Source organism: Lepisosteus oculatus, chromosome 16 (genome assembly GCF_040954835.1).
Source record: "Lepisosteus oculatus isolate fLepOcu1 chromosome 16, fLepOcu1.hap2, whole genome shotgun sequence".
In the NCBI taxonomy this organism is placed as follows: domain Eukaryota; kingdom Metazoa; phylum Chordata; class Actinopteri; order Semionotiformes; family Lepisosteidae; genus Lepisosteus; species Lepisosteus oculatus.
In genome coordinates this window covers 4,219,722-4,244,463 of record NC_090711.1, presented here as the reverse complement: position 1 = coordinate 4,244,463, position 24,742 = coordinate 4,219,722, and the positions used below count along the sequence as shown (strand labels likewise).

The window sequence follows — 24,742 nt, the reverse complement described above, 5'->3', positions numbered from 1 at the left end:
TTGCTGTTGGCCTTTTGCTTACTCATCAGATCAGTGCCAACGGTCATCAGTGCTGGTGAAGAATAAGAATTAATAGGCAGCTCACTTCACAAGGGGAATCCGGTCTCACGTACCCAGAACAAAGCAATCAGTTCCGCTTGTCTAAAGCTCAGAAGATAAACTTGGTAAAGATTGGTCTGAAAATTATTCTAAAATAAAGTATAAAAAAGTACAACAGCCTTTCACACGCTTGCTTATAGTCACCCAGTTTATTCTAATAATTTCAGATACCTAATATTAGGGAAAATGGCACCTCCCCCCCCCCCACCCATCCTTTCAGGAATCCAGAGACATTGAAATTTTCCTTACATTTCCCGAAAAAGAAGCAACCACCTGAAACGCCAGCAGCTGACTACTGTACATGCACACATACATTATAATCGTTATGGTTGTGCTACAAGGCCTCATCTCCCAGCCATACATTCATACAGCAGGGACAGGTGGAAAGAAGCCACCCAGCACGATATACCTCCATTGACCGAGACACGGAAAGTCACAAGGGAACGTACACACAGCGTACAGGGGAATGTCGATTAGAGGTGCCGTCTGCAGAAGATATCGAATGGTCTGTGCATCATTCAGCCACAATCCCTCTGGGATTCCTGGGACAAAAGAAAGCAGGGAAAATAATCTCCCCACCCCCCACTCTGGCTGCCAGACAGTAGCTCATCCTGCAGAAGCCAATGAACCGAGGTGCACAACTCCAGTCCAGGATGGCAGCCATCTCCCGGTTTTCATTCCCACTCGATGCTCAGATCAGTTAACTGGTCCAGTTTAACGTTTTCATAAGGTCTTTAGCAGCTGGTAATTTAGAGTCACTTGGAAAACACGCTAAAATTTGTCCTCAGGGACTGGAGTTGTACTCCTGTATAATTATAATGAACTTCTTTCTGCAGTAAAAGTGGCCAAAGGGTTTTGTTTTCAAATGTACCTACCTACCATAAAAAGTGGTACAAATTCATCCTTGATGTACAAAACTGACCGATTTCATGCCCTCATAAAGAGAAACCCTGGGAACAGTGGATTGCAATGTCAGATGCTATCTATAATCCAGTCCTGGAATCTTGACTGCTTAAACCAAACCACTAAAAACTACGTCTGTGCACAGCAACATACAAAGGTTTTCAAAGAGAGCGCCATCTTGTGGCTGCAGATTTAAAGTCCATAAAAATTGAGACCTGTTAACGAGCTGCAGTGTTTGAAACGTTATTAAATGAAGACATACAGGAAAACCAATTCAAGCGCAGTGCTAAATAATTAAGGATTTAAGTCATCATAATTGACAAAACAATGAAAATCAATGCCAGAAAGATTAAACTGCTGTTCCCCTCAGGGCTTATTGCGATTTGAGCCTCTAGTTACCACTAAAACACTTTCTCAGCACCACAACACGATGGCTTACAGAAGCACTTCCCAGCATTTGTCTTCAGCTCTCTCAGGCCAGTGGCTGACCCCTGCTACATTAGCTTGGATTGAATAATTATTGATTATACACACTGCAAAGATGATGGAAGAAAACAGCATACACATTTTCTTTCAATATGTATTTATCAATTTCAATAAAAAAAAACATTCATTTTTTCCCTTAGTTCAGATTCTTTTACATGTTATGAGCACAGCTTAAGCTTCAGTAGACATTTTTGTCTACGGCATTCACAAGACAAAAACTACAGGAGTGATTAAGTGTATAGACAGAACAGAAATTGCCACGTATGCTAAAAAAAAACAGCACTTTCAAGTTTCACATTTAAGCAACACCATCGCAAGCATAACCATTCCTAAACAGCAACAGAATGCAATAAAATTTTAAATTCAGTGACTTCACATTAGCTTAAAATGCAGAATTATTGTTTGGGGGGAATAACTGAAGAGACGCAGTCTTCAGCACAATAATACCGAATCATAACAAAACCAGTTGTTCAAAAAAGTAGCACATAATGCCTTCACACCAACCACACAAAGTAAAAATAAAATAAAGCAATTAATACAGAAGCGTGGTCTTATTTCACATTAAATGGAGCTTTTAAGAAGGTTTAATCAGTCAGTGCCAAAAAGTAAGCACAGATGCAATAGTGTTTTACCAGCTTGCCTGTTGTCTTTTCATTGAAGTTAATGTCCCTGTAGCTCTTAAGAGTACAGACAAAATGCAATGAAAAACTGAACCAAGATTGTTTTTAACAAAATCAACATCATTTCTGCAAAGTATACTTAAATAAAACATACTAGTATCTTTATTTTAGGTTAAAATGGAGCGGCTTTAAAAAGAGCTTGTGTTGCTGGCATGTCACCAGCTTTAATTACATTCAGAAATGCCCCAAACCTGAATTTATGGTATGAGTCTCTCAGAAAATAAACACCAGCTTTGAGCCAAGACCAGGGCTGTGGGGAGACTCAAAATAATATGTCAACAAAAGAGTGATCCCCTGAATTTAGAGATTATTCACCAGTCCATTACTGGTAAAGTCATGAGCATGTCTCACAAAATAACCAAGCTTCAGAAGTACTGGAGATGGAAATCTCCAATGGGAGATTTCCCATTGGGTTGTGCGGCAGCTTACACTTTGCTGAGCTGTTGTGTGCTTAAAAAGGGAGTGTGAGTAAAAGGCATGAGTCCCACAATGTCATCAAGACCCACTTTTATGAGTCTGGCTACTGAATGATTAAAACTGATGAAACACATGCCATACTAAGAACATGTACACTGCTTAACACAACCTTGTTGTGACAAAACCTATTCTTTATAGACAATACAAATAAGGGAAAGGTTTATACTCCAAACATCTGCCTCTAATTCCCATTTTTCTCTCTTTTCCTACATTCCATGTTCTGCAGGTTTAAACCGCTGGAGTTCCCCCCCGCAATTAGTTTTACAGCTTTAACTACTGTAGCAAACTATAATAAAAGGAGAATAACAAATGTGGTAAAAATACAAAGAACAATTAGAACGTTTAAAATGCTTGAGCTCTAAAGATCTTCAAAAAACATGCGATTTTTAAACACAATTTGTAATATTCACCATATTCACAAAGTAGCCATTCAAAAGCAGTGCCAATGATGGGCTGCCATTTTTGTAAAAATCAGTCATTGAACTTCAGGTTACAATATTAGACACACACAGAAATCACATATATTGAGCTCGCTAAACTTCTTAAAGGTTCACGGCTACTCAACAGCAATTCATGTTTTTAACGCCAACAAGAATACATGACTTTTACACTTATGCAACTCGCACCGAAAATCATCAGATTCTTAAGGCACACCCACACTTCCAAAACACAACATCCTCATGCTGGAACACAAACAAACAGGTTCTTGAATAACATGGGAAACAACTTCCAAATTAAAGACAGATAAAACACTGCATTTTTATAAGGGAAATGTACATCCGGAGCTGTTGAGCAGATAAACAAAAGCAAGGATATTATTAACCAAGTCTCCAGTATTTCCATCTAAAATATATATATATATCACTGGCGCCCTCTGGAGGTAGTGTATGCTTAAAATGATTTTATTTAAACCTGCAGAAGGAGTTCTAGATTTCCTGCTAAGGTACTGTATTCCAACAAAGATAATTCAGCCAACAAATAAAGAAGGAAACTAAATCAGGCTTTTTCCACCCCCACTTCAAAAACCATTTCATACAAAAGCCCTCATAAAACAAAGACTCATGCATCAGAGTGTATTAACAAATAAAATTAAACGATGACTTAGAAGCATAAAAGTGTGGCCTAAAGGTGCAATAAGCCTCAATTAAAATGGACCAATTTTAGGATGTAGTGATACTTGGCAAAAAGGAGACATGGCACAAAACAAAAAACGTCCGAGAGCAGGAAATGAAAGGATCGTTCCTAGCTGCCTTCACAGCTATATTCCTGAAACCACCCCTCACATGAAACACTTGTGACCACACAAGCCCCAGCCTGCGGCAGAAGACATTTTTGGCAAGTTCAAAGCATGGATTTAGTCTTAAGCACCTAGACCTTTCACTCCAGTCACACGTGGACCACTGGAGGCAAATGGAAAAGAAGCAGCGAAAAGCAGCCTAGAAAATGCGAAACGGCATATGCCGTTTTCAGCACTTGGAGTACTAAAAGGACGGAGAGGTTAAACAAAAACCTCTAGATAAAAAATAAAGGGAGTTATCTTTGTTAAAACAAAAAAATATATATATATACTTTATATATATATATGAAGCAAATCATATCTAGAACACATTACGATACAATCATTCCTAAGAAGTCTGTTCTTATTTTACGTCCATGATTTGTAAATTTTTTCCCCGATTTTACTTCTTGTCCGTTTGCACCGACAGCGCTGTCATCGGCGCCCCCTTGTGGGCGAGCAGCGGTGAGTGCTTACACGATGGTGCTGCAGCGGTTCTGGAAGAGCTGCTCGATGACGGCAACGTCGGCCAGCGTGGACGTGTCGCCCAGGTCCTTGTCGTTCCGGGCGATCTTTCTCAGCACCCGGCGCATGATCTTCCCTGCAAGCAAGCGAGCAAGGAGGGGGAGGTGAAGCCTTCGTGCCTGTTTTTAGAAGCTACAAACCCCGTATCCTCTCGGGAGGGGGAAGGGCAAGGAAGTGGAGGCAGACAGTTCTGACCCAACCAGCTTCGCGCTTCTCGTTGGCCGCAGAGGATCAAGTGGGGCCTAGCTAACTACTCCCACCCTACGTCACCATGGGGGGCACTCAGCTAGTTGTGCTCTGCCATCAAGTCGCATTTAACCTGGCGACGCGGCGCTCCAGCATCATTTTAAGGATGCTTGAGGAAGACGAGGCCTCGCTGGTGGATTTGTGTCGACGTATCTCAATGTACCCACGTTAAGGCCTTCAGTCAAGGGCCTGCGGGCCTCGTCGACTGACGTTTTCTCAGCCCAGCCAAAGAAAAACCCACGACTGAAGCCACTCACCTTCCAAGCAGATGAATCTCAGCGCATAGTTTTTCTTGCAAGACCTCATCTGCCTTAAACCTCAATATAGTGCTACGTGGAACACGCTATTTGGCCATGCTGTTGAAGCCAATCCTCAGAACAGTTAAATGCCAACTACTAAACCCGCTGGATGGGCTGAGCCGCCTCCTCATTGGTAAATGTTCTCCTGGTTCCTATATAAAACTCTCACCTGATCTTGTTTTGGGCAATCCAGGAGCGCTCTGCATATAGTCGGGCGTCGCAATAGCTCCAATCTTTTCCCGCACTGTGAAGCAGCAAAATATTTGTGCCATTATGATTTCAACCTCTGTCAAGAAAGAAAAAAACTCCCAACGCATTGACGGACTCGGTTTCGCTGGAAGTCCGTTTTGAGGGAAACCGCACCCAAGACGCAGAGAAAACAAAACAAATCTGAGGCGGCAGCTTAGCATTTCACAACTCAAACGTTAGCCTATTCCTAATCAGTAAATTTTTGTACTGTTTACAAATTAAAAACGGCCCATCTGTGAACAGGTTGTACAGATGACAAGCGACCCGAATTTGTTCACGACCGTGTTCCGGCCGCTCAAACGGGAGATAAGCCAACGCACCCAGCTGTTTGAGCTCCGTCTCCATCGCCTTGCTGTACTCGAAGCCCTCCTTGAGAGTGACGAAGCAGTACAGACACTCCCCCTTCACCGGGTGTGGGTGGCTGACCACCGCCGCCTCGGCCACGGCCGCGTGCTCCACCAGGGCCGACTCCACCTCCGCCGTGCTGAGCAGGTGACCTGGACAGCACACAGCCGGTTAGCACGACACCGGCGGGAGATCGGTCACAGACGAGAGGAGGCCATCGAGCAAGGATCTCCTCCAGCCACCCCCCCGAAATTAACCAGGGCTCCGGCTACACAGCTGGGCAGCTTGTTTCACACTCTCTCAGCCCTGTGGGGATAGAAAGGGCCTCCTTGTTTTGGTTTGGAAAGCCCTGGGAACTACACGGAAATACAGGAGGCCGTGCTCTCCTTGGGGTCCTGGTTTTGGATCCAGGGACGAAATGCACAAGTTGTGGAGGGGGGAATTCCTGAACACTGATCACTCATAATAGTCAGGCCTGCTGGGAACTGTTACAGGCCAGTTTCGCAACAGAGACAGAGATGTCAGCACTGAAAAACCAATGCTCTGTAGCCCTCACCAGACACATTCAGCATGTCATCTATCCTGCCCGTGATCCAGTAATAACCATCCTTATCTCTCCGACAGCCTGAAAGAAAAACACAAACTAGGATTAAAAAAAAGTAAAAAGGCACATTTAAAGCATCCATAAGCTTTGATTACCTTAAAGCTATCTGTTGCCTTGATAATATCAAACGCATCCATCAGACAACAGTGGTAATTCATTACTGGGAACAAGAATGCAATGCATTTCTTATACACAAACCGTTTCAGTGCAGAGCAAACCCAATTCTGACCAACACCCTTGCAGGTATGTAGACAAACCCATGCATCCTTGGTCATTATGGACATAAAACTATTGACTTTAAATTAATGCCAGGTAGGATTTCAAAATCCAGAGACAAATGTGGGTTTACCATCTCCTGTAACGTAGTAGCCCGGGAACTTCTTGAAGTACGTTGTTTCAAACCTTTGATGGTCACCATAGACTGTCCTCATCACTCCTGGCCAAGGCTGTTTGAACACCTGTAGCAGGTGAAAATGATTGATTAGGTTGTGTGAATTATACTCTACAGATCCACTGAGTCTCCACCATCGGATCCATGTCTTCCTCAGGCAGGAGCACCTGAGCAGATCAAGGAGTAAAGACACAAGCTCAGGGTGCAGGTGGAGCTCTACACCAACGAGGTCACTGGTTCGTGCCTGGATTGGGATTAGAAAAGAGCTGCCAGGAGTATGGCAAGATTATTTTGCCATTGGATCTTTGTCTTCCCAGCAGAGAGACTCCTGCGACTCACAACACATCAAATTACAAATGTCTCTGTGGGTAAGCATGGCAGAGGGTTAATACAGTCCCAGAAGGCTCAGGAATCGTACCAGCAAAGTAGTCTTAAAACAGTTTAAGGGTTTCCAAATTTAAAGGGAAAACTTTATTGCTTTAAATCAGCATGACTTCAGACATAAAATGCCACAAGACTAAATAAGGATAAAAATGAACGCCCTGCAAATCTATAAACGGTTACTAATGCGCTTTTCAAAATTATTTTTGCCAAAAAAGGTTAGATTGTGTGATATTGCTTTACCAATAGGTGGTGCTGTTACATTCACAATGAGAACCTACCTCTGAGCTTCACAGTATTATAATTAAAGCAATTCTGGCTATACCCACAGCAACAAAGAACAATCACTGGTATGAAGGGAGATGCAAGCAGCCTCCACATTCCCTACAGTGACCAACCGTCATTGCAGGCGTGGAACTTTATACCAGATCCCAGATGAACGCATTACCAGATAGCCTTCGTTTGGTCCCTCCAGCTCCTCCCCAGACTCGTTAAGGATTGCAGGAACAACACCAAAGAAAGGAAATGTCTGGGGATAAATCCATCAATCAGGGTTTACACACAGAGATATTTAAGACCCGTACAAAATGCAGGAGCTTTATGCTTGCAAGGTCAACTAAAGCAACTTTAAATTAAATTTAAGACAGGATATTCATCAACACCAACGGCTTGCTTTTAACATCTTCTAAACTGCCCATGGTAGAGGAGCAAATCATCACAATCGTGCAGTCCGTCTCACTCACTATGATTTTTGCGCAGTAAAAGTAAACGGCCGTGTCCGATATTGCTTAATACCAAGATCCGAGCATCCAACCCTTGGGAATGGAATGGATGTAGGAGGAATGAAACGGCGATGAGGAGGATCTTACCGCAGACCCGGGTTTGGTGGGCGTGGCAGCAGGAAGTGGCGTTAACACATGGCCACCCTGAAAACACACAGATAAGGTTTTGTCAGACGCCAGGTGACAGGGTTGCTTCATTCTGCAGCTAGGACAGTTACACTAAAGCCCGATTCTAAAAAAAAAAAAAAAAAAACAGCTCCGACAACATGAATGGTGGCACTCCTCACAAAACAAAAGCTCTGCCCCCAGTGCAAGTCATGTGCAAGTTTCCACTCAAACACGGCTCACCGTTTCGGTCTGCCAGAAAGTGTCGACCACAGGGCACCTCTGTTCTCCCACCACAGTGTAGTACCACTGCCACGCCTCGGGGTTGATGGGCTCCCCGACAGTGCCTAGGACTTTCAGAGAATCGCGCTTATACCTGAATCAAAAGGCAGAGGACAACTTCAGCCTGACTTCTCCTAGCTGGGGAAAAGGGTAGACACATGAATATCTTTAAAGCTGGCAATACAAAGCAACTTCCATGCAAAAGCATTTGTCAAAATCCCAATCCGACGCCATGTGATTCGCATTCAAAATTACATTTTTGTACCATACATTTCATATGTTTGGAGGAACACAAGACCTTCAAACACAACCATCGTTAGTTAATGAATCCTGAAATTAACATCACTAACATGCACTGAGCTTGATAATCAACCAAAAAGGCAACAAAACGCAAGGGAAAAGAAAAACGTAAAAGATTCTCGGTCACTTCGGGGGCTTACTTCTGGACAGGCTCACTTCCGTACTTCATCAGTAACCGGATGGCCGTGGGTGCCGTGTAGAACTTGGTCACCTGGTATTTGTCCACTATCTCCCACAGGCGGCTCATATCGGGGTAGGTTGGAAGGCCTTCAAACTAAATAAAATGAGCATTTACACACTCAGAGTTCTCATAAGACATATACAACCTGTTAAGTTTATGACACGTGCTCAGGTAGTTTTCAACCAATCTGACCTAACATGTACTCCTTCCTTGAATTAGAATTGAATTTACGAGTCAGTTCTAAATTGGCCTAAGGTAGGTAACCCAAATACATAGAAACCCACAACTTTAAATGCTTGAAATCAAATCATTTAAAAACTGCCTCGTGAGTGTACAATGAAAATAGAAGTGCAGACCTTTGTGCAAATTGAACTTAAGCTAAGTGAAATAGCAGCTCCCAACACAGGGAGAGTTTTTCCTCCAGGCTTCAGTGTTCCAGTACACTGGCATCACTCTCTCTTAGTGTGGTCTCCTAACGAAGTGCACTCACCAGTACACTGGAAGCCCCATTGGCCAGAGGCCCATACGTGATGTAGGAGTGTCCCGTGATCCAGCCAATATCCGCTGTGCACCAGTACACATCCTCTGGCTGGTAGTCAAACACATACTTGAAGGTGGCAGCAGTGTAAATCAGGTATCCCCCTACTGTGTGCAGCACACCCTTTGAGAGAATACAAGCACACTGCCATTGAAACAAGTAAAAGGGAACGATTGATCAACTCAGATACCATCAAAAAGCGAGCGCCAGAGGGAGGGTAACATAAAAATAGTCATAAAATGATAGTCGGAGGAGTCGACAAACTGCAGGAGGCTTCAACGGCTGAGGTTCACATGGATTGGTGGTGGATTATTAATGGCCTTACCCAATATACCCACCCAATTTGGAATCGCCAATTGTCTTTATGACTCAAGGGATCACAATAATCCCCCTCTGCCCAATCACTGGGAACAAGGAAGTGCAGAAAGGCTCCAGCAATCCACTGAGACGCGCATCTGTTGGCATTCGTCAACCTCAACAGAGACACGGAAGAGGTTCAATGCTGGCTGCAGGAGTCCCGGAGTAACTCCAAGATGTCACGAGTGCTGCCGTCTTGCAGAGAGCCGGTCGTGCCCGGGCTAGCGTCACCATACCCTAAGGAAAAACACCGGGCTAGAGCTGGTGGCTCAGGAGTTCCACGCCTCACACCTCCCACGGTACCTTGGGTTTGCCAGTGGAGCCGCTGGTATAGAGGATGAAGAGGGGGTCCTCGGCATCGCACCACTCCGGCTCGCAGTCGTCCGCGGCGTCCTTCACCAGCGTGTGCCAGCACAGGTCCACATCCGGATTCCAGGGCACCTGGGGAAGAAATCCCGAGACGTGACACCCACACAGCACCAGCAGGTTTCGATCCCAGAGACACACAACTTCAGCTCCGGCTGCAAACGTCCTGCCTGCATTTTGCCTTTTTTCAGGAAAATCTCCAGGAGAGTTTACTACTGAAGTGAATGGAGAGTTTGCTACCAGACAATGCCAATTCCATCATCTGCACAAATTTATGCAGCGGACACTTTTATACAAAGCAACGTTTGCACCGATTTACACAGGCAGGTATTGAGCAGTTCAAGTGAGGTGCCTTGTTTAAGGGTACAATAGCAGTGTCTCACCTGGGATTTGAACCCACAGGCTTCCCTGCCCGCTGATACCCCACTCAATACAGGCTTGATGGCTTCTTCAGCTTAGAATAGTCATTGCAGCCCAAATGAGACACAATGACAAAGAATAATAGCATTTCTTTTCACTAGCAGTCAGCCGAGGCTGCTCAATTTATATCGCTCAGTCTGTAAGGCAGTGACTTTAACATGAGGCAAGATTTCTTCACACACATGAGCTTGCAAAGTGACACTCTGCAAAATAATCTATGCAAACTTTTATTTCTCTCCTCTAAGTAGGACAGTTTTTAAAAAGTTATTAACACCAAGGAAAAGAAGAGATTATTAATTACATCTCTATCTATATAATGGACACAAGAAACGTACAGAAAGAAAAGTACAGGAAAAGTGAGTAGTTGATGTAAAAAGCATTAAGATCAATGCACATTGAACAACTGTATGTTAGAAACACTGTTCCTCCATAACCTATTGAAAACAATTTATAAATGTCCAATTTCCTGTAACACAAACACACCTCACATTACACTCAATCAAAAACTCTCAACTTTAAACTTGCAATGGATTATCATGCAAGGCTGGCAGAAATACCCAATAGTCCTACCCGCAGAGTTACAGAGGGCAGCAACTCTGAATCACTTCCCCAGCTGGAAGTAATCAGTTCCTGAGGGCAAGCTGGTTACTAAGTGCATTATAAATCTGACAAGACAAGCAACAGTTCCTTACCTCCAGGGTGAAAATGATAATAGCAATTCTCAGCTATTGTCACTACATCACTCAGTATCATTGAAGTTATGCATAACCCTTTAGTATTGGTCAAGTGATTCAAAACTGGTCAGGCATTGATTAGAATTAAGGTTAGTGATTAAGATGCCACAGAAACCTTTAGAGGGAAGGACAACAGAAAAAGTTGTACACCAATTAGAGAGCCATTATGCAAACTTTAAGTTGAGAAATGAGGAATTTTTCCAAAGGTTAAGGTTAAAGCAAAAGTGCATGAAAGAAGGTCTGCAAAAGCTAGGAAAGTACCTTGGGTTTGGGGCGGATTTTCTTTACTCTCTCATTCTGTCTCTCCTGCTAAATTGTTGATTGAAAAATGATTTAAAAAAAGAGATTAAATTTCACCATGAAATTTTAAGTGCCTGGTTGTGATCAAACCAAATGAAGTCACCGATCAAAAGTAAAATTTTGTAGAAAATAAAACTATTTTGGATACAAATCAATGAGAAACAAACTTGATTTGTTCCATTTTGATTTCAGAAAATGGAAACATTGTTCACAAAAAAGATGAATCATGTAGCCACTGTTAAATGCAGTTCTTAGAATTAATATTAAAGTTGTAACACACAAGTTAACATTGTCAAACAAAAATTAGTGGTTACACAACAGGTATTTGTTAAGTACAGCTGTTACAACTACTGAAAAACAGGATTGCAGAGTCTTATATAATATGGATAAAATAAAAAAGAAAATACAACAAAGAAGGAACTCAAAATGAAGTTACCTTTTGCAGTGCTTGACAGCCAGCTTACAAATAATATTACTTACAGCTACTGTACCTAACATATCTTAACTTCAAATTTAAGAGTCAAGTCAGTTCTGCTTATAACTTGTCTTGTCTACTCTAGGATACTGTAAAAAGCAGGAATCCTAGACTAATTATTATGCTTCTGGAAGTTATTTCTATTGTCACAGAATTGGTGGGCTAATAAAGCTTGCATTCTCAATTCTAGTCCACTCCAGAAACTGCGATCTTAGTTGCAACATGATGTACTCTCTTGGAAGATCTTTACAAAGTTCTTCCTAAATCAACAATAACAAAGACTGAAACCAGCTACTTGAGCCATCTTACAGTATAAGAAATACAAAGCAAAGCTGATCAACACTGAAATAGAGTATATTCTTGCCTATAATGTACAATTCCCCTAAGAGCCCAGTCTCACCTGCAGGTCAGGACACGGTCTTTTCGCTGGGGGAGACTGGGAGCTGGCCACAGGCTCCCAGTTGACCTCATCTTTGGACAGGTGCTTGATCATGATGCACCGCTTCAAGGGGAATTTCCTGAAATGCACAAAGTCATTGGTACGACAATGCCTCTACCATGAATTCCATTCAAAGGTGAACAATGGGGTTCAAAGAACTGGTTCGCTTTAATCCCAAGCAGAGGAGATACAGTACTAACAAAGTCAACCCAATGGATTCCATCAGCTCCAGCACAGGTCCTGAAACAGCTTAAGGACTCCCAAGAGGAAATGAAGGTGAAGAGTTTTGAAGACTGAGAAGGAGAGGTACCTCTTCTTTTAGTAAAGATACTCAAAAGCCAACAAGGAAGAAGCCACTGGCTTCCTCTAGTTTGTATCCTTTATTCAACTACATCATATTACTTCTAGCAACTTTGCAGTTATCAAAACTCCTGTAAGTGATGAATAAACTAGATGAATTTATAGGTTTATAACACATTTGGGTTTTCAAATGTGCATTATTGTTCAGTTAAATTCCCTTCTGCTTTGAGACACTCCTTACTTTTCTCTGCATTTGTGGAGTGCTTCATCAGCAATCAGCTTCAAGTTGATGAGCTTGTCTCCCCGGTAAAACCCATCTGTAACAAAATAATAAGTTTTTAAGGATGTCTGCTGCCACAGTTAGCAGGATCTGACTTGCTTAAAACAACGGAATGAGACAACGAGTGCAGTATTTACCAACTTAGTATTTACTAAGCACATTTATACATAAAAATATAAAACCTTTATTCACTTAGACCTAAAATCCAGAATATGGAAATTCACCAAGATAAAAAGCAGAGACCTGTGAAATAAAATGACTCCAGAAAACCTGAAACTATTACCCCCTCCCTGTAACATTCTTGCTTGAATACTATTTCACCTCAGTGCCAACATCAAGTCTTACATTGTCTTACAATCATACATCTTGTGTACAACAAGGGTGGCAGCTGCACCAGCTATGTACTGTATAACCATTTTATCAGAATTACTGGCATACTGCCTGAGCTGAATAATGCACTTGCAGTATCTCATTAGCTAGAAGGTGCCCATTATATACTCATTTGAGAAGTAAGCGATAAATGTTTTCTTATACTTGGCTCATAGCATTCTCATTAGCACAACAGAAAATACAGGATCTTTTCAAAATGAATCTGAAAGGATCTGAAAACAATGTCAAAACATTTGTGTTTATGTAAAAAAGGCTTAATCAGCCATTCATTAACTACAGATTTAAAAGGCTTCAGGATAATCCAACACATCTGTAACAAACGTCTTTACCGGCCGTGATAAGAAGGGAACACTGCGAGTCCACGATCCGCTCACAGAGGGATTCAGCAGAAAATCCTGCAAACTGGAACACATTGGAAAATCTATTTCAAAATATCATTTATTGTAACAGAGACCAAGCTTTTTCGGCGCTCCCCCACCTTAAAATCACCGGGAAAGTAATGGATTCTAAAAAGTAAAACTACAAAAGAAACAGTGAATTGTAGGCAGCTTGGAAAAGCAGTACTTGCTTGAGATACAGTGAATGAGACGTAAAAAAAACAGCCACAGAAAGAAGCAAAACCACCAAGAGGTGACTCCATTCGCAAGAAACTCAAGAACACCGTTTTCAAGCGGGTTTGGTATAAAACGGCGCGTGTCTCTCACCACAATGGAGTGCACGGCCCCAATGCGAGCGCAGGCCAGCATAGCCACCACCAGCTCCACGATCATGGGCATGTAAATGGACACCCGATCCCCCTTCTTCACACCTGAGAGCGCAGCACACACCAACAAGCTTCAGTCACCTGGCAGGCGGAACTTAAAAAACACAGCCCTCGCCGACAGGATGCCCCGAATGTGTTCAAACAGTCAACCTACACTTCCAACTGCGCATTTATCCAGGAGACTTTCAACCCAATGGACTCTCACCACCCTCTCCTGGTCCTGGAACTTGTGACTGACAGGTGAGTTGACATTCTGGATTAATCCAGGCCTGGAATTAGGTACTGGACCTCTGCCGTCAATTTTTAAATCAGAAATGCGGGAGATATTGCACTGTACAATTAAGTTTTTTCTGTACAGACCAAAAACCAACATGGGAAATACAGGAGACTACTGCTGTTAAAGTAATCCATTATGAATTAAGAATAATCCATTCATAATAAACTGCATTCCTGTGCAATATGCTTTAATTTAAAGAAAACTGTTAAAATATCCAAAGAAATTAAATGACCATTTTTGCGGACTATGATATTGAAACTGATTATACAAAATCTAGCCATTACCTCAAATCTTAAAATATAATAGTTTACAGTCATAGTTTTACCTTTGAAACTAGTATCATTACATAAATCTCACATTTAAGAATTATGCACTATAGTATATTCTTTACAATGTTTCTCTTTTAAAAAGATGTTATGGGATTAGTTTGTAGCTGTACTTGTACTGTACTTGCAGAGGTCTAAATTAGCTGGAAAGTTCATGGAGGAATGTGGCTTTTACTGTTCATGCTACTGCAGAGCAAAGGTGGAGAAATAGGACCTGGCATTTACATGACAGCAAACACAGAAGATATTACTGCTGTGCAGCTTTCAGGAAAGGACATTTTGCTTTTAACATTTTGTCGTTTTTGAAAAATGTGAACCAAACAAATTAAAAAAAATCAAAGTATTTTTTAAAACCCTATAAAAACCACAGAAAGAGCAGATGTATTGGAACAATGAAAAACAAATTCCTAAATTAAAAACAGAAAAACAAAAGTTCTTTAAAGCAATAGCCAATCAACAATCAATACAGCCAGGTTATGTCAACACCTGTGACCAACACCTGCTCCAATCCCATAGGAATTAACAGAAACTCCCATACCTTGCGATCTCAGCACATTGGCGAATTTGCAGACCTGTTGCAGTAATTCACGGTACGTCACTTTAAGATCATCTCCAGGCTCGTTCCCTTCCCTAAATAACAGGGTATAAAAGCAAGTATGATTTAGTTTCCACTGATTAAAACCTACAAGTAACAGCTACTTGAAACAGAAAGGTTCTTGACTCCATGACTGGATTTTACAGTTTCGCACACACCGTCACAAAACTTGAACCAGGAACTTGCAAGGTGACCTTCCAGCAGACATTGTGCTGGATCTACAGGGGCATTCTGACAGTAATCTGTAATGACTACAGACTAAGTGAATTGCTGGGACTCTTCTTACTGTGTGGAAAGCAGATACAAACAGTAAATTAATGTTGCTGCAGTAAGGAGACAAGACAGGATATGACCGTGATCAATATTCATTTGTCCTTTAATCTTCATTTGGCTGCTTTAATTCAAGATGTACAGTATAATTTACTAATATGGCCAAAGCTCTTATACCTGAAGAAATGTACATTTCACCCAGGTGTATAAATGTGAGCAGTGTCTCACCTGGGATTTGGACGCACAACCTTGCTGGTAAGAGTCCAGTACCTTACAACTGCACCACACTGTGGCCGTATTCAGAAAAAACTGTTCTGAAGTTCTACTCATTTCACTAAGATAAGCTCTGCCATTTAAAATGGAACCAGAAATGACAAGAGCTAAGCTACGCAGTAACTGTAATGGAAGACAGAACATATTTCTCTTGAAAGAACGGACAGATCATTGGAATCAAAGTCAATTTGACTTTTTCTTTTTCTCTCATGTTAACAATCACAAATCCTATTACCAGTTTCCTGCTTACTGACTTCTGAAAAAGCTCCAAAGCTAAAGAATATTTCCAGTAGTAAATTAAGACACTGGCATTAATCACCATCCTTCACTTCCTAGACTGTAATGAGCTAACGTTTTTTTTTATTCTTGAAAGTCCTTTAATTGGACTATACGTAATACGTAGACAGTGTATTCCAAGAGGGTGTTTAAATTACTACTCGGCAGCTTTGTCAGCTTTTTTTTTTTAAAAAGCATGACCAGATCACTTTATTGGCCATATACAATTCCTTGTATTAGAGATTTGTCTTTTCACATACCCCAACCTGCTCTCCATGAGACACACAGACAGGGAGAGAAGCTGGGGGTCAGAGCGCAGGGTCAGCCATTTATGTGGTGCCCCTGGAGCAGCTGGGGTTAAGGGCCTTGCTCAGGGGCCCAACGGAGTAGGATTCCTCATGCCCGCCGCAGGATACGAACCGGCAACCTTCCAGCCACAGGCACAGATCCTGAGCCACAGAGCCACTGAACATGCTCGACTGAAAAAAGGTCAGGATTACTTTGCTGTTCACACAACTTTGAGCTCCCAAAGTCTTCATCTTGGCCTCGGCCTTGGCCTCAGCCGTCAGCATCCGAGCCAGTTGCAACACTCTTGGCAGTGAAAATGTGAGTTATTGAGCAATAGCAGAGCACTCACACAGCAGGTGCTATAGCCACCAGGCACAACTTCTGAGCCTGAAGTGTTTTAAAGGTAAAAGTTGGTTCATCCTGCTCCCCAATGCCTTGGCACTAACCGAGGCCTGCCTGCCTGCCCCACTTCACACAAGCTCTGGGAAAGCTGCTCCAGGTTCATGGTTTACAAGCTATTGTAAATCTCAAGGTTAACTGAAGTTATAGCAGCAAGCACTGCAGAAAACCAAAACCTCCCTCAGATGCGGCACAGTAGCATGTGTCAGTGTATTTTAGAGTAAAACAATCCCCTGGGGAGGTCACAGGGCTTCCTACACTAAAGTGCTGCACTTATCCCCCGTGTCTCATACTGCCTGGAGAAGTGTCTGTGGGCCTCCGATTTTGCAGTAAAGACCACACGGATTGGGCAAAAGTTACACTTCTTACCACCAATACAGGGTCAGTAAGTAGAAGGCCAAATTGCAAAACCCCACATCATTCTACACCCATTATTTTCTACCTATACTGATTAACAATCAGTGCTTCAGCAAGGACAGTAGTACAGAAAACACCCCGAGTCTGAAAATTGGCATTGCTTTTATGTACCTCCATTAAAAATTGTAATTTCGTGGCCTGACCAGTATACCCTTGAATGAACTACAAAAAAAGTACACAAAACCGTTTCCTTTCCTAGAGCAAAAAAATGAGGTTATTCCTGTCCATCAGTTTGCTATCTCTTAACTTACTTATTTAAAAGGCAATGCATGCTTACTGTATCTATCTTCTTCCCAAGTTCAGCTAAGTGCAATGCAGGAAACCCTAATAGCACCCACAAAGAAAAAGTCCCATATGAAAAAAAGAGAGGCTTACAAGGGAAATTACTGCCACATAATGCACACATAATCTCCTTTATAGTTAACAAAGGCGTTCTTGTTTTAGAAATGTGTGCATGGTCTCTCTCCTATAGCTTTTTGCAATAGGTTAAGGTACTGCTGGCATACTGCTTCAGCAATTATTAATTCTACAGTCCCCTGCATTAGGCCGAAAAGCAGAGAACATGTTTTTGTCAGAGATCAAAGAGACTTTTGTAAATACACAGCCCAGCCCGCCTGTGGAATGGGTTCCTGTACCATGAAATGAGACTGAGGAGGCAGGCCCAGCGAAACACCACAGCTGCACAGGTCCCTCACAGCACAAGAGATAGGGTCTATTTTTAAATTGTAACCAGACTTCCAAACAAACTAGAAACTGATTCTGTCTAGAATTAGCAATGTGCCTTACAGAACCAAAAATCTACACACTGATATGGTCCAGCTTTGAACAGCTGTACTGTTCAAAGCAGCTATTGATGAGAGCCGGCATTCTGCTGTAAAGGATCGTGTCTAATTCTTCATACTGAAAATCAACAATAAATACACTGGTCAATATAACTGCTATGATTAGTGGCCTACTTCATATGACACCTATCAAACCCAAATCAACACAAAATAAAAACGTAATTGTCCCCCTTTTTAGTGGTCTTTGTGACAAAGCTTTTCCAGATGTTGCCCAGCTGTAATATTCCTTAGCCCATGGCAGCAAAACACAACAGGAAGGTCAAGGTCACCTTGCAAATTTCCCATGCTGTCCGTCAGCTCAGTACAGTACCCTCTAAAAGACCACAGCCCAGGGACAGAAAATCTGTTATCCCAAAAGGAAATCTATTTCAAAAGCATTAGGTAAAGACATAAAAATAAACAGAATTTCACTTTTTAATACCAGGTTAAAAGATTCACAAAGGTTACAGACAAGAGGAGTTTTTTGAGCCCAACAAACTTGTTAGGCTGCTAAAAACTAACTTTTTCAAGGATGTCACCCATCCATTTCTTTACAGAAGCCAGGGTATCGGCTTCAAACAACTTCGAGTTTCTTACAACTTTGTGAAAAACATGCCTAATTTTCTTAATTTTAAATGCATTTCTATGTGTATCTTAAATGTTAAAGCTCAGGTCATGGTTATCTGTCCATTGAAAGAACTACTTATTTTATCAGTTATTTATTCCCTGCACTTGATACGTGACTTAACTGTACAGTACTTGTAATAAAGCAAATGATAAAGCTTTCTTCACAGGGTTTACTGCCCAGGACAGGACCACAGAGAATATTGCAAAATATCATAAAATCCAGGAAAGAACATTACAAAGAAATTATATGAAATGCCCCAAGAAGGAAGTGCAAAGTTTATTCACTCTAAAGGTACTTTAGCTCCTTCATAGCAAATGACTTGAAAGACAACTAAATATAAATTTGCAAAAAAACAACTGACAGTTACCAAAACTACAGATTCATTACCTCTAGTGGGACAGTGGCAACTTGTTCAGATTCAGCTTTCTCTTTTCCCACCTCCCATAAAGAGGATTCAATTAAACATATGATCTCATCTCAATTTAATCAGCAGCAAGGACACCATCTGACTGTATAACAAAATGTCATGACTTATATATGGCAGAAACAATGTCAGACCTTTTCTCAAAATAATACCGAAACGTCCGAAGTTACACTGGTCTGCTGAAGCAGATGTTGTAGAGAACAGAAGGAGGGAACGATCACAGAAGTCTGGAATAGGACAGAAGTAGGAATAGTAGCCCAAAACCTCACAAATCAATCTCTGCTAATATTCCCCCACCTCCATGCGTGTACAAATGACAGGAGGGGACTGCCTTCTGCCTGAGGTGATTGGGGACAAAATACATTCATCATTTTCGTAGGTACAGTCATGCCACTTGTCACATTCGGCCGCAGAAGTATTCCCAGCACGTGTATCCTCAAGGACATGGTACTAAATGTGTCAACAAATCAGAGACCCAATAAACAATAGTCACAAACACCGATTCCATCTGCTGGATCTGCTGGAGTGGTCACTGACTGTCTTACTCCTTGACTCCTGTGGTTTCGGTTTAAAGCAGTCGTTCCCAACAAGGGGTCTGGCGATCCAGATAAAAAGGGGGAACACTGACTGACTCTGCTGAGTGGGTGTCAACAAGGGACCCCCTTTTAATTTTACAAAGCATTCATAAAGCTGTAAATTAATTATTTTTTAAGCCGCGGCTCTTCCCCCACCCAAGAGTGAGTTTTTGAAAAGCAGGTGCCGCAACAGGTCAAGAAGCTCTCCCCACACAATTAAAGTATCTTCCCAGGAGCACGGGTTCGAGCCTGTCTCATGTCGCTACTCAAATGCCAGCAGGATTCCAGGATTCCTCCGAGCAGTGATGCATAAGTCTGAGAGTCTGAGATGGAAGATTGAAGGCGATACAGCATTTCTACCACCGTCAGGAATCATATGCTTCTGCTGAGTATGCCATTGCATAGATTAATCAAATACTTATTTGAACATCTGAACATGCCAAAAAAGGTTTCACCGAAGATTAGTTAAGACTCAAAGCTTGAAGTGCCACACAGTACACAGAACACCTTTTTTAACGTTTGCTGTAAAGAGTTAAAGGAACAATGTGATCCATCATGTAGAAGGGGCAGACAGTGACACCACATCTTCTGGCAGCACATTAGGCCGAATACAGAAGGTGGCTTGAAACATTGCACTGCTACTGTAGCTCTTCAGAAGCAGAGACTTGGAAATGCTGTAGTGCCTACAAGCCATCAATTATGCCCTCTAAAATCAAATGCTAAAAAGATGCTTCGCTCTAAATTGATTAAAAAGGGCATGCATCTAACAGAGTATGTCCCCCGAGTACTTTGAGCCAAGATAAATGGATAGTTTGGAACACTTACAATAATTAAAGCCTATGTCTGCAGAGGAATCCATAATGATCACTTGACCCTAAAAGGACAATACTCGATTCCAGTCCTAGTGCTGTTCTAACTCTTAATGAAATTAATGTGACATGGATCTCCAAATACATGTAAGATATAAGAATTAATCCGTCAATAAAATAAAAGAAAGCAATACGAAGATTGCCTTTTTCATCCATGCTCATTCAAGAAAACGTCTGTTACTTCATGACATTCTGCACACTTCTGTAACATTGAAGGTATACAGTGTATTCAACAGTTTGTCAGCCAATCCTATTTCTATAGAAAGCCAGTCTTGTGCGTGTACAGCAAAAAAAAACGTTTGTTTAGAGGTCCACTAGCATCATAATTCTTTACTGAGCAGGGATAAAACATTAAAAATTCTCAGTGTTAAATACTCAACATCCTAAAGAGTTAATCATGACATTGAATTAGCAGTCTCTAAGGGTCAGGTCACTGTATATTGAAAAGAAATCCATCTTTTGCACAATATGGTTTGTGCAGTTATGAGAGAATATTATGCATTCTATTCTAACTTTTTTTACCTTGACTTTCTTAATCAGGCAACAGCATACTTCGAATGGATAATGTAAAACTTGACGCGGACAGATCTGCTAAGAATACTGAAACTTTAATTAAATCACAGAAACAGGCAGGCACTATGCCCTACATGAAGCTGGCTAGCAAACTAACTCAATAACATGCAGGATTTGTGACTAGTAATTGAAAATAAGAAAGGTGTGCTTTCAGTCCTATTTATTCTCCACATTCATTTTTGCGACACATCATGTCGCAGACAGAGTCCCAAGCCAATCCTGTGCACCACTGACTAGAAGAGAAGCCCCTCACCAACACTATGGAAGCCTGCAAGAGCCCAGAAGGCAGAGAGCTGAGAGACCTTCTCCCCTTAATCCTACCCTACTCTCTGCAGTGCTTAGCCAACTGTGAGCCATCGGGTGGGCAATCCCAGTCACAATCAGCTAGTGACATGATCCAGACCTGGACCTGCGATCACAGATTTCAGCCTGCACTGGGGCTGAGACCTGGCTTTACGGTCTAAATCACTAAATCGCTATTCTTTGCAATTATGAGAAAGAGATGGATTTTTTGTTATTCTTGCCTTGGAAAATAAATGTTTCTCGGTCAATCTCTGACTGAAGATGCACCTCTCCTCAAACTTGATCTTCTGCCATCTAATTACTGACCCATCTTTTCTTCATAACTCACAGATACACCAGTCTTGAATATAAGAACAGGCTAGTACTTTAAAATGAGGCAGCTACCACTGGCTAAACTCCGACACTCACCAAAAGAATGCAATTTTATCGCCCAGTTTCTTCTCATTCACATTCCTATCCAGGAGGTTGTAGCAAATGTTGGTTGTAGCTCCTTCCATGCACTTGATGTAGATGCTGCCTTTCGTTACATCGAAGTTATAATCCAGAAACCGGCCCGAATGCTTGGTCTTCCAGAAAAATTCATCAGCGATGCTCCCCCAAAACTCTGAAAGAAATAAAAACAAACGTGGAAACACAGGGAAAGGGCAGAGCTCATGAGTTCAAGGAACTGTTTTGTGTGCCAAGATCTACTTAATCCTTTATTCAACCAGATGAGTCAACCTATAAATCCAGTTATCATGACGACCTGGAGCGTACCCATTTGTGCACAGCTGGGCAGTCGGAGTGAAGTATCTTGCCCAAGGTTGAGATTCCTCTCAGTCAGGGACCCTGAGCCCTAACCACAGGTCCCCACTATTGCTGCTGTTACACAGAGCAAAGAAAGTGGAAGGCTTTTGGCAGCCTATGAAGCTAAACTCAGGATCAGCTCGGCAATTAAATGCCCTGCGAGGATAACAGTGTACAACCGTTCGGAGAAGACTATGCAAGATCTTCCAACCCTCTGAAATATCCGACATGCTGCTGGCCACGGGCTGTCTATAGTGACATGACATTTCCCTCTATGGCTCCCACACAGTATAATTAAACAATACATATAATATGGAGCTGAATGCCTCTTTGTGTAAATAAAAAACGCTATGCACTGCTGCAATAAATTAGGTGTATTATATGAAAAACAGACATCATCACCGCTTAACTGGTTAACAGCTATTAACTACTAAATGAACCAGATGTGCTAATGCCCTCCTCTGATTTGTAACCTTTCTTATGTTCTTAACTTACATGGTTAGCCCATCCTCCACCAACAAATTATACCAAGCTCATTTTTGTCCTACAGATCCTGCGGTTTATGAATTAACTGGGTCCCACGCCAAGAAGCCGATGAGTAATGGTATGAACCGTCTTTATTTTAAGAATAACAGCCAAACACACGGTATATCACAGGCTGTCACTTGGGGGAGAGGAAAAAGATTTGAGAGACAGAGACTTACTGATAATACACGATCCCTCAGTAAATAGGGATATTCAGATTTCACCAATTTGTAACCTGGATCATACACCTCCACCCAACCACACCTTTTATTATTCCCGGCTCTCAGAAACAGCAGCAAGCTATGCGCGTTGGTTTGACTATTAAAATGGATTAATGTCCAGAAGAACCTACACTGGCACTGAATAACCAGGAGCGATGAGGTCAAATGAGGGGGAAAAAAAAGTTGCAATGCACTTATATGCACCGTTCAGAAGCTGACCCCTATACCGTAAATTTCCAACCTGACAAGACCAGGGCTATGAAAGCAAGCCTGGCCGACGAGTTTGCTCAGGTAAACGAGGTAACGCCCCCTCCACTATCTTAACACACGGGTTACCTGGTGCGGACCCAGCGCGAAAGTCGTACAGGCCCTCTTCTCCAAAATTTTCAAAACATGTGTCATATTAGTCATATTTTCATTTTTTCAAGTGGGCACACACGAGCTAAAAATCCGCCCCCTTTGCAATGGCGTTTTAACAAGACGGTCTTCATACACCTCACCCCGGAGCGGCGGCGACAGTTTACAATCTATATGACACTGACGTTAACAGTTACAGTTACCAGTTGTCCAAAACTAGCAACATGCAGATCCATCTGATAGTCAAGACTAAGCGGCGGTCAAGAACTACCAGCTACTTGACAGTGCACTCAGCTGCATTGGGATAAAAAAAAATACACAGAAAGTAAAGACTTACCTTCCGGGCTTTCCATCGACTTCATGTAGAGCTCTTTGTATTTTTCAAAATTTGGTACGTGAGCTTTTTTTATCAAATCATTCGGAGCAAGATATACATCTCCTTGCGGGGCTCGATCGGGGATCATTGTTGGCTTACCTTTTTTTTATATTTCTAGGTATCTAAAGTATATGTAGCTTGCCTAGATCTGGAAAGGGTTGGTTTTGCGCGCTGTCCTCAACTCCTCGCACACTAAACAAACGCTCCCAGCTGCAGCAACAACAACACTTCCTTGTTCGAGCTCAGAAACGGAGCTTACACCGATCCTGTGCCTTTTGCACCATGCACGCTTCACGAAATGCGAATAAATAGAATCGTTCTTACAGCACAAAATATTTTTTTCCCCAGCCCTCAATTTCAACTGGAGCCCTGTAAAAGCACACCTTAGCCTTACTGCCACATGCTTCCTATTTGTTTGCGATACGAATCTTGTTTTCGTTTTGAAATTGCAAACAAAATGTTGATTTAACTGGCGTGCAAACAAATAAAAAGTAAAATCTGAAATTCAATCAACTATTGCATTCCAGGGGGAGCAAAGGGAAAGCGAACCGCTGGCTGCGAAATAAAAAAAAAAACGTCCCCTTCTCCTCCCACCCTCTGTCCACCACCTCGGCTCCCCGCACGGTGTGTAAAAGTCACTTCGCTTGCTTTTGCCCTCAATGACGAGGCGGAGCTCTTCGGCACAGCCAACGGACGCCCGAACTGGCTGATGACGAAAAATAAATCAATTTAAAAAAAAACCTCGCTTAAAGGTGCAGTGGGCTGGCTGCGTGGTCCGGCGAGGCCGACGTTGCCGAAGTGAAGGCGTGCCGTGAGCGTCGGCTCAGCTGGCGGACTCGCACGGCTGTCATGAAACCTGCGAAGTGTGACCATGAAATCTGGTTTTCTTAGCTCAGGGAGGACGAGCAGGGGCTACGACACTGAACCACGCTGGCGTGCCAAATATGGACACATGCGATCGTCATATTAAGTCGACGGCGTGCCTTGCGTGGGGCAAATTTTAGCAACTCTCCTTTATGAAACAAGTCGAAGTCTATTCCCATGCTGAAAAGAGAAGACGTAGAAACACAACGTTTCGGCTGTTCACACCCGAAGAAGGCTCCACAGCCTAAACGTTGTGTTTCTTTTCTTTTCAGCATGGAATAAACCTTCGCTTGTTCCTGACGCAGCTCCCTGCTTGAACTACTTCA

At 42.2% G+C, this 24,742-nt stretch overlaps 1 protein-coding gene across 4 annotated transcripts; it reads right to left on the bottom strand.

The window, feature by feature from the left end:
- Positions 1-1,568: 1,568 nt before the first annotated feature.
- Positions 1,569-24,425, bottom strand: acss2 (acyl-CoA synthetase short chain family member 2). Of its 4 annotated transcripts, none has more exons than XM_015365180.2 (19): positions 23,514-24,424; positions 21,696-21,891; positions 15,115-15,206; positions 13,915-14,018; positions 13,540-13,612; positions 12,782-12,857; positions 12,202-12,319; positions 11,288-11,332; positions 9,810-9,947; positions 9,102-9,272; positions 8,571-8,704; positions 8,092-8,224; positions 7,831-7,887; positions 7,410-7,490; positions 6,539-6,647; positions 6,142-6,210; positions 5,561-5,737; positions 5,161-5,235; positions 1,569-4,522 (listed from the first exon to the last, which is right to left on the bottom strand). In XM_015365180.2, exons 1-19 carry the CDS (start codon positions 23,638-23,640, stop codon positions 4,395-4,397), a joined length of 2,103 nt encoding a protein of 700 aa, XP_015220666.2. In that variant the 5' UTR covers positions 23,641-24,424; the 3' UTR covers positions 1,569-4,394. The 4 variants fall into 4 exon arrangements, with proteins under 4 accessions (XP_015220666.2, XP_015220664.2, XP_015220667.2 ...); XM_015365178.2 differs by having other exon boundaries at positions 11,288-11,335; positions 23,514-24,423; XM_015365181.2 differs by lacking the exon at positions 7,410-7,490 and having other exon boundaries at positions 11,288-11,335; positions 23,514-24,425.
- Positions 24,426-24,742: the final 317 nt, after the last annotated feature.

Bases quoted from the DNA above. Each gene is read 5' to 3' on its own strand.
- acss2 (XM_015365178.2), bottom strand. From the start codon at position 23,640: ATGATCCCCGATCGAGCCCCGCAAGGAGATGTATATCTTGCTCCGAAT. The intron at 6,648-7,409 runs GTAATGCGTTCA...CACCTGCTACAG, and splicing joins GACCAAACGAAGGCTATCTG to GTGTTCAAACAGCCTTGGCC. The intron at 5,738-6,141 runs GTGAGGGCTACA...TGTGCTGTCCAG, and splicing joins TGACATGCTGAATGTGTCTG to GTCACCTGCTCAGCACGGCG.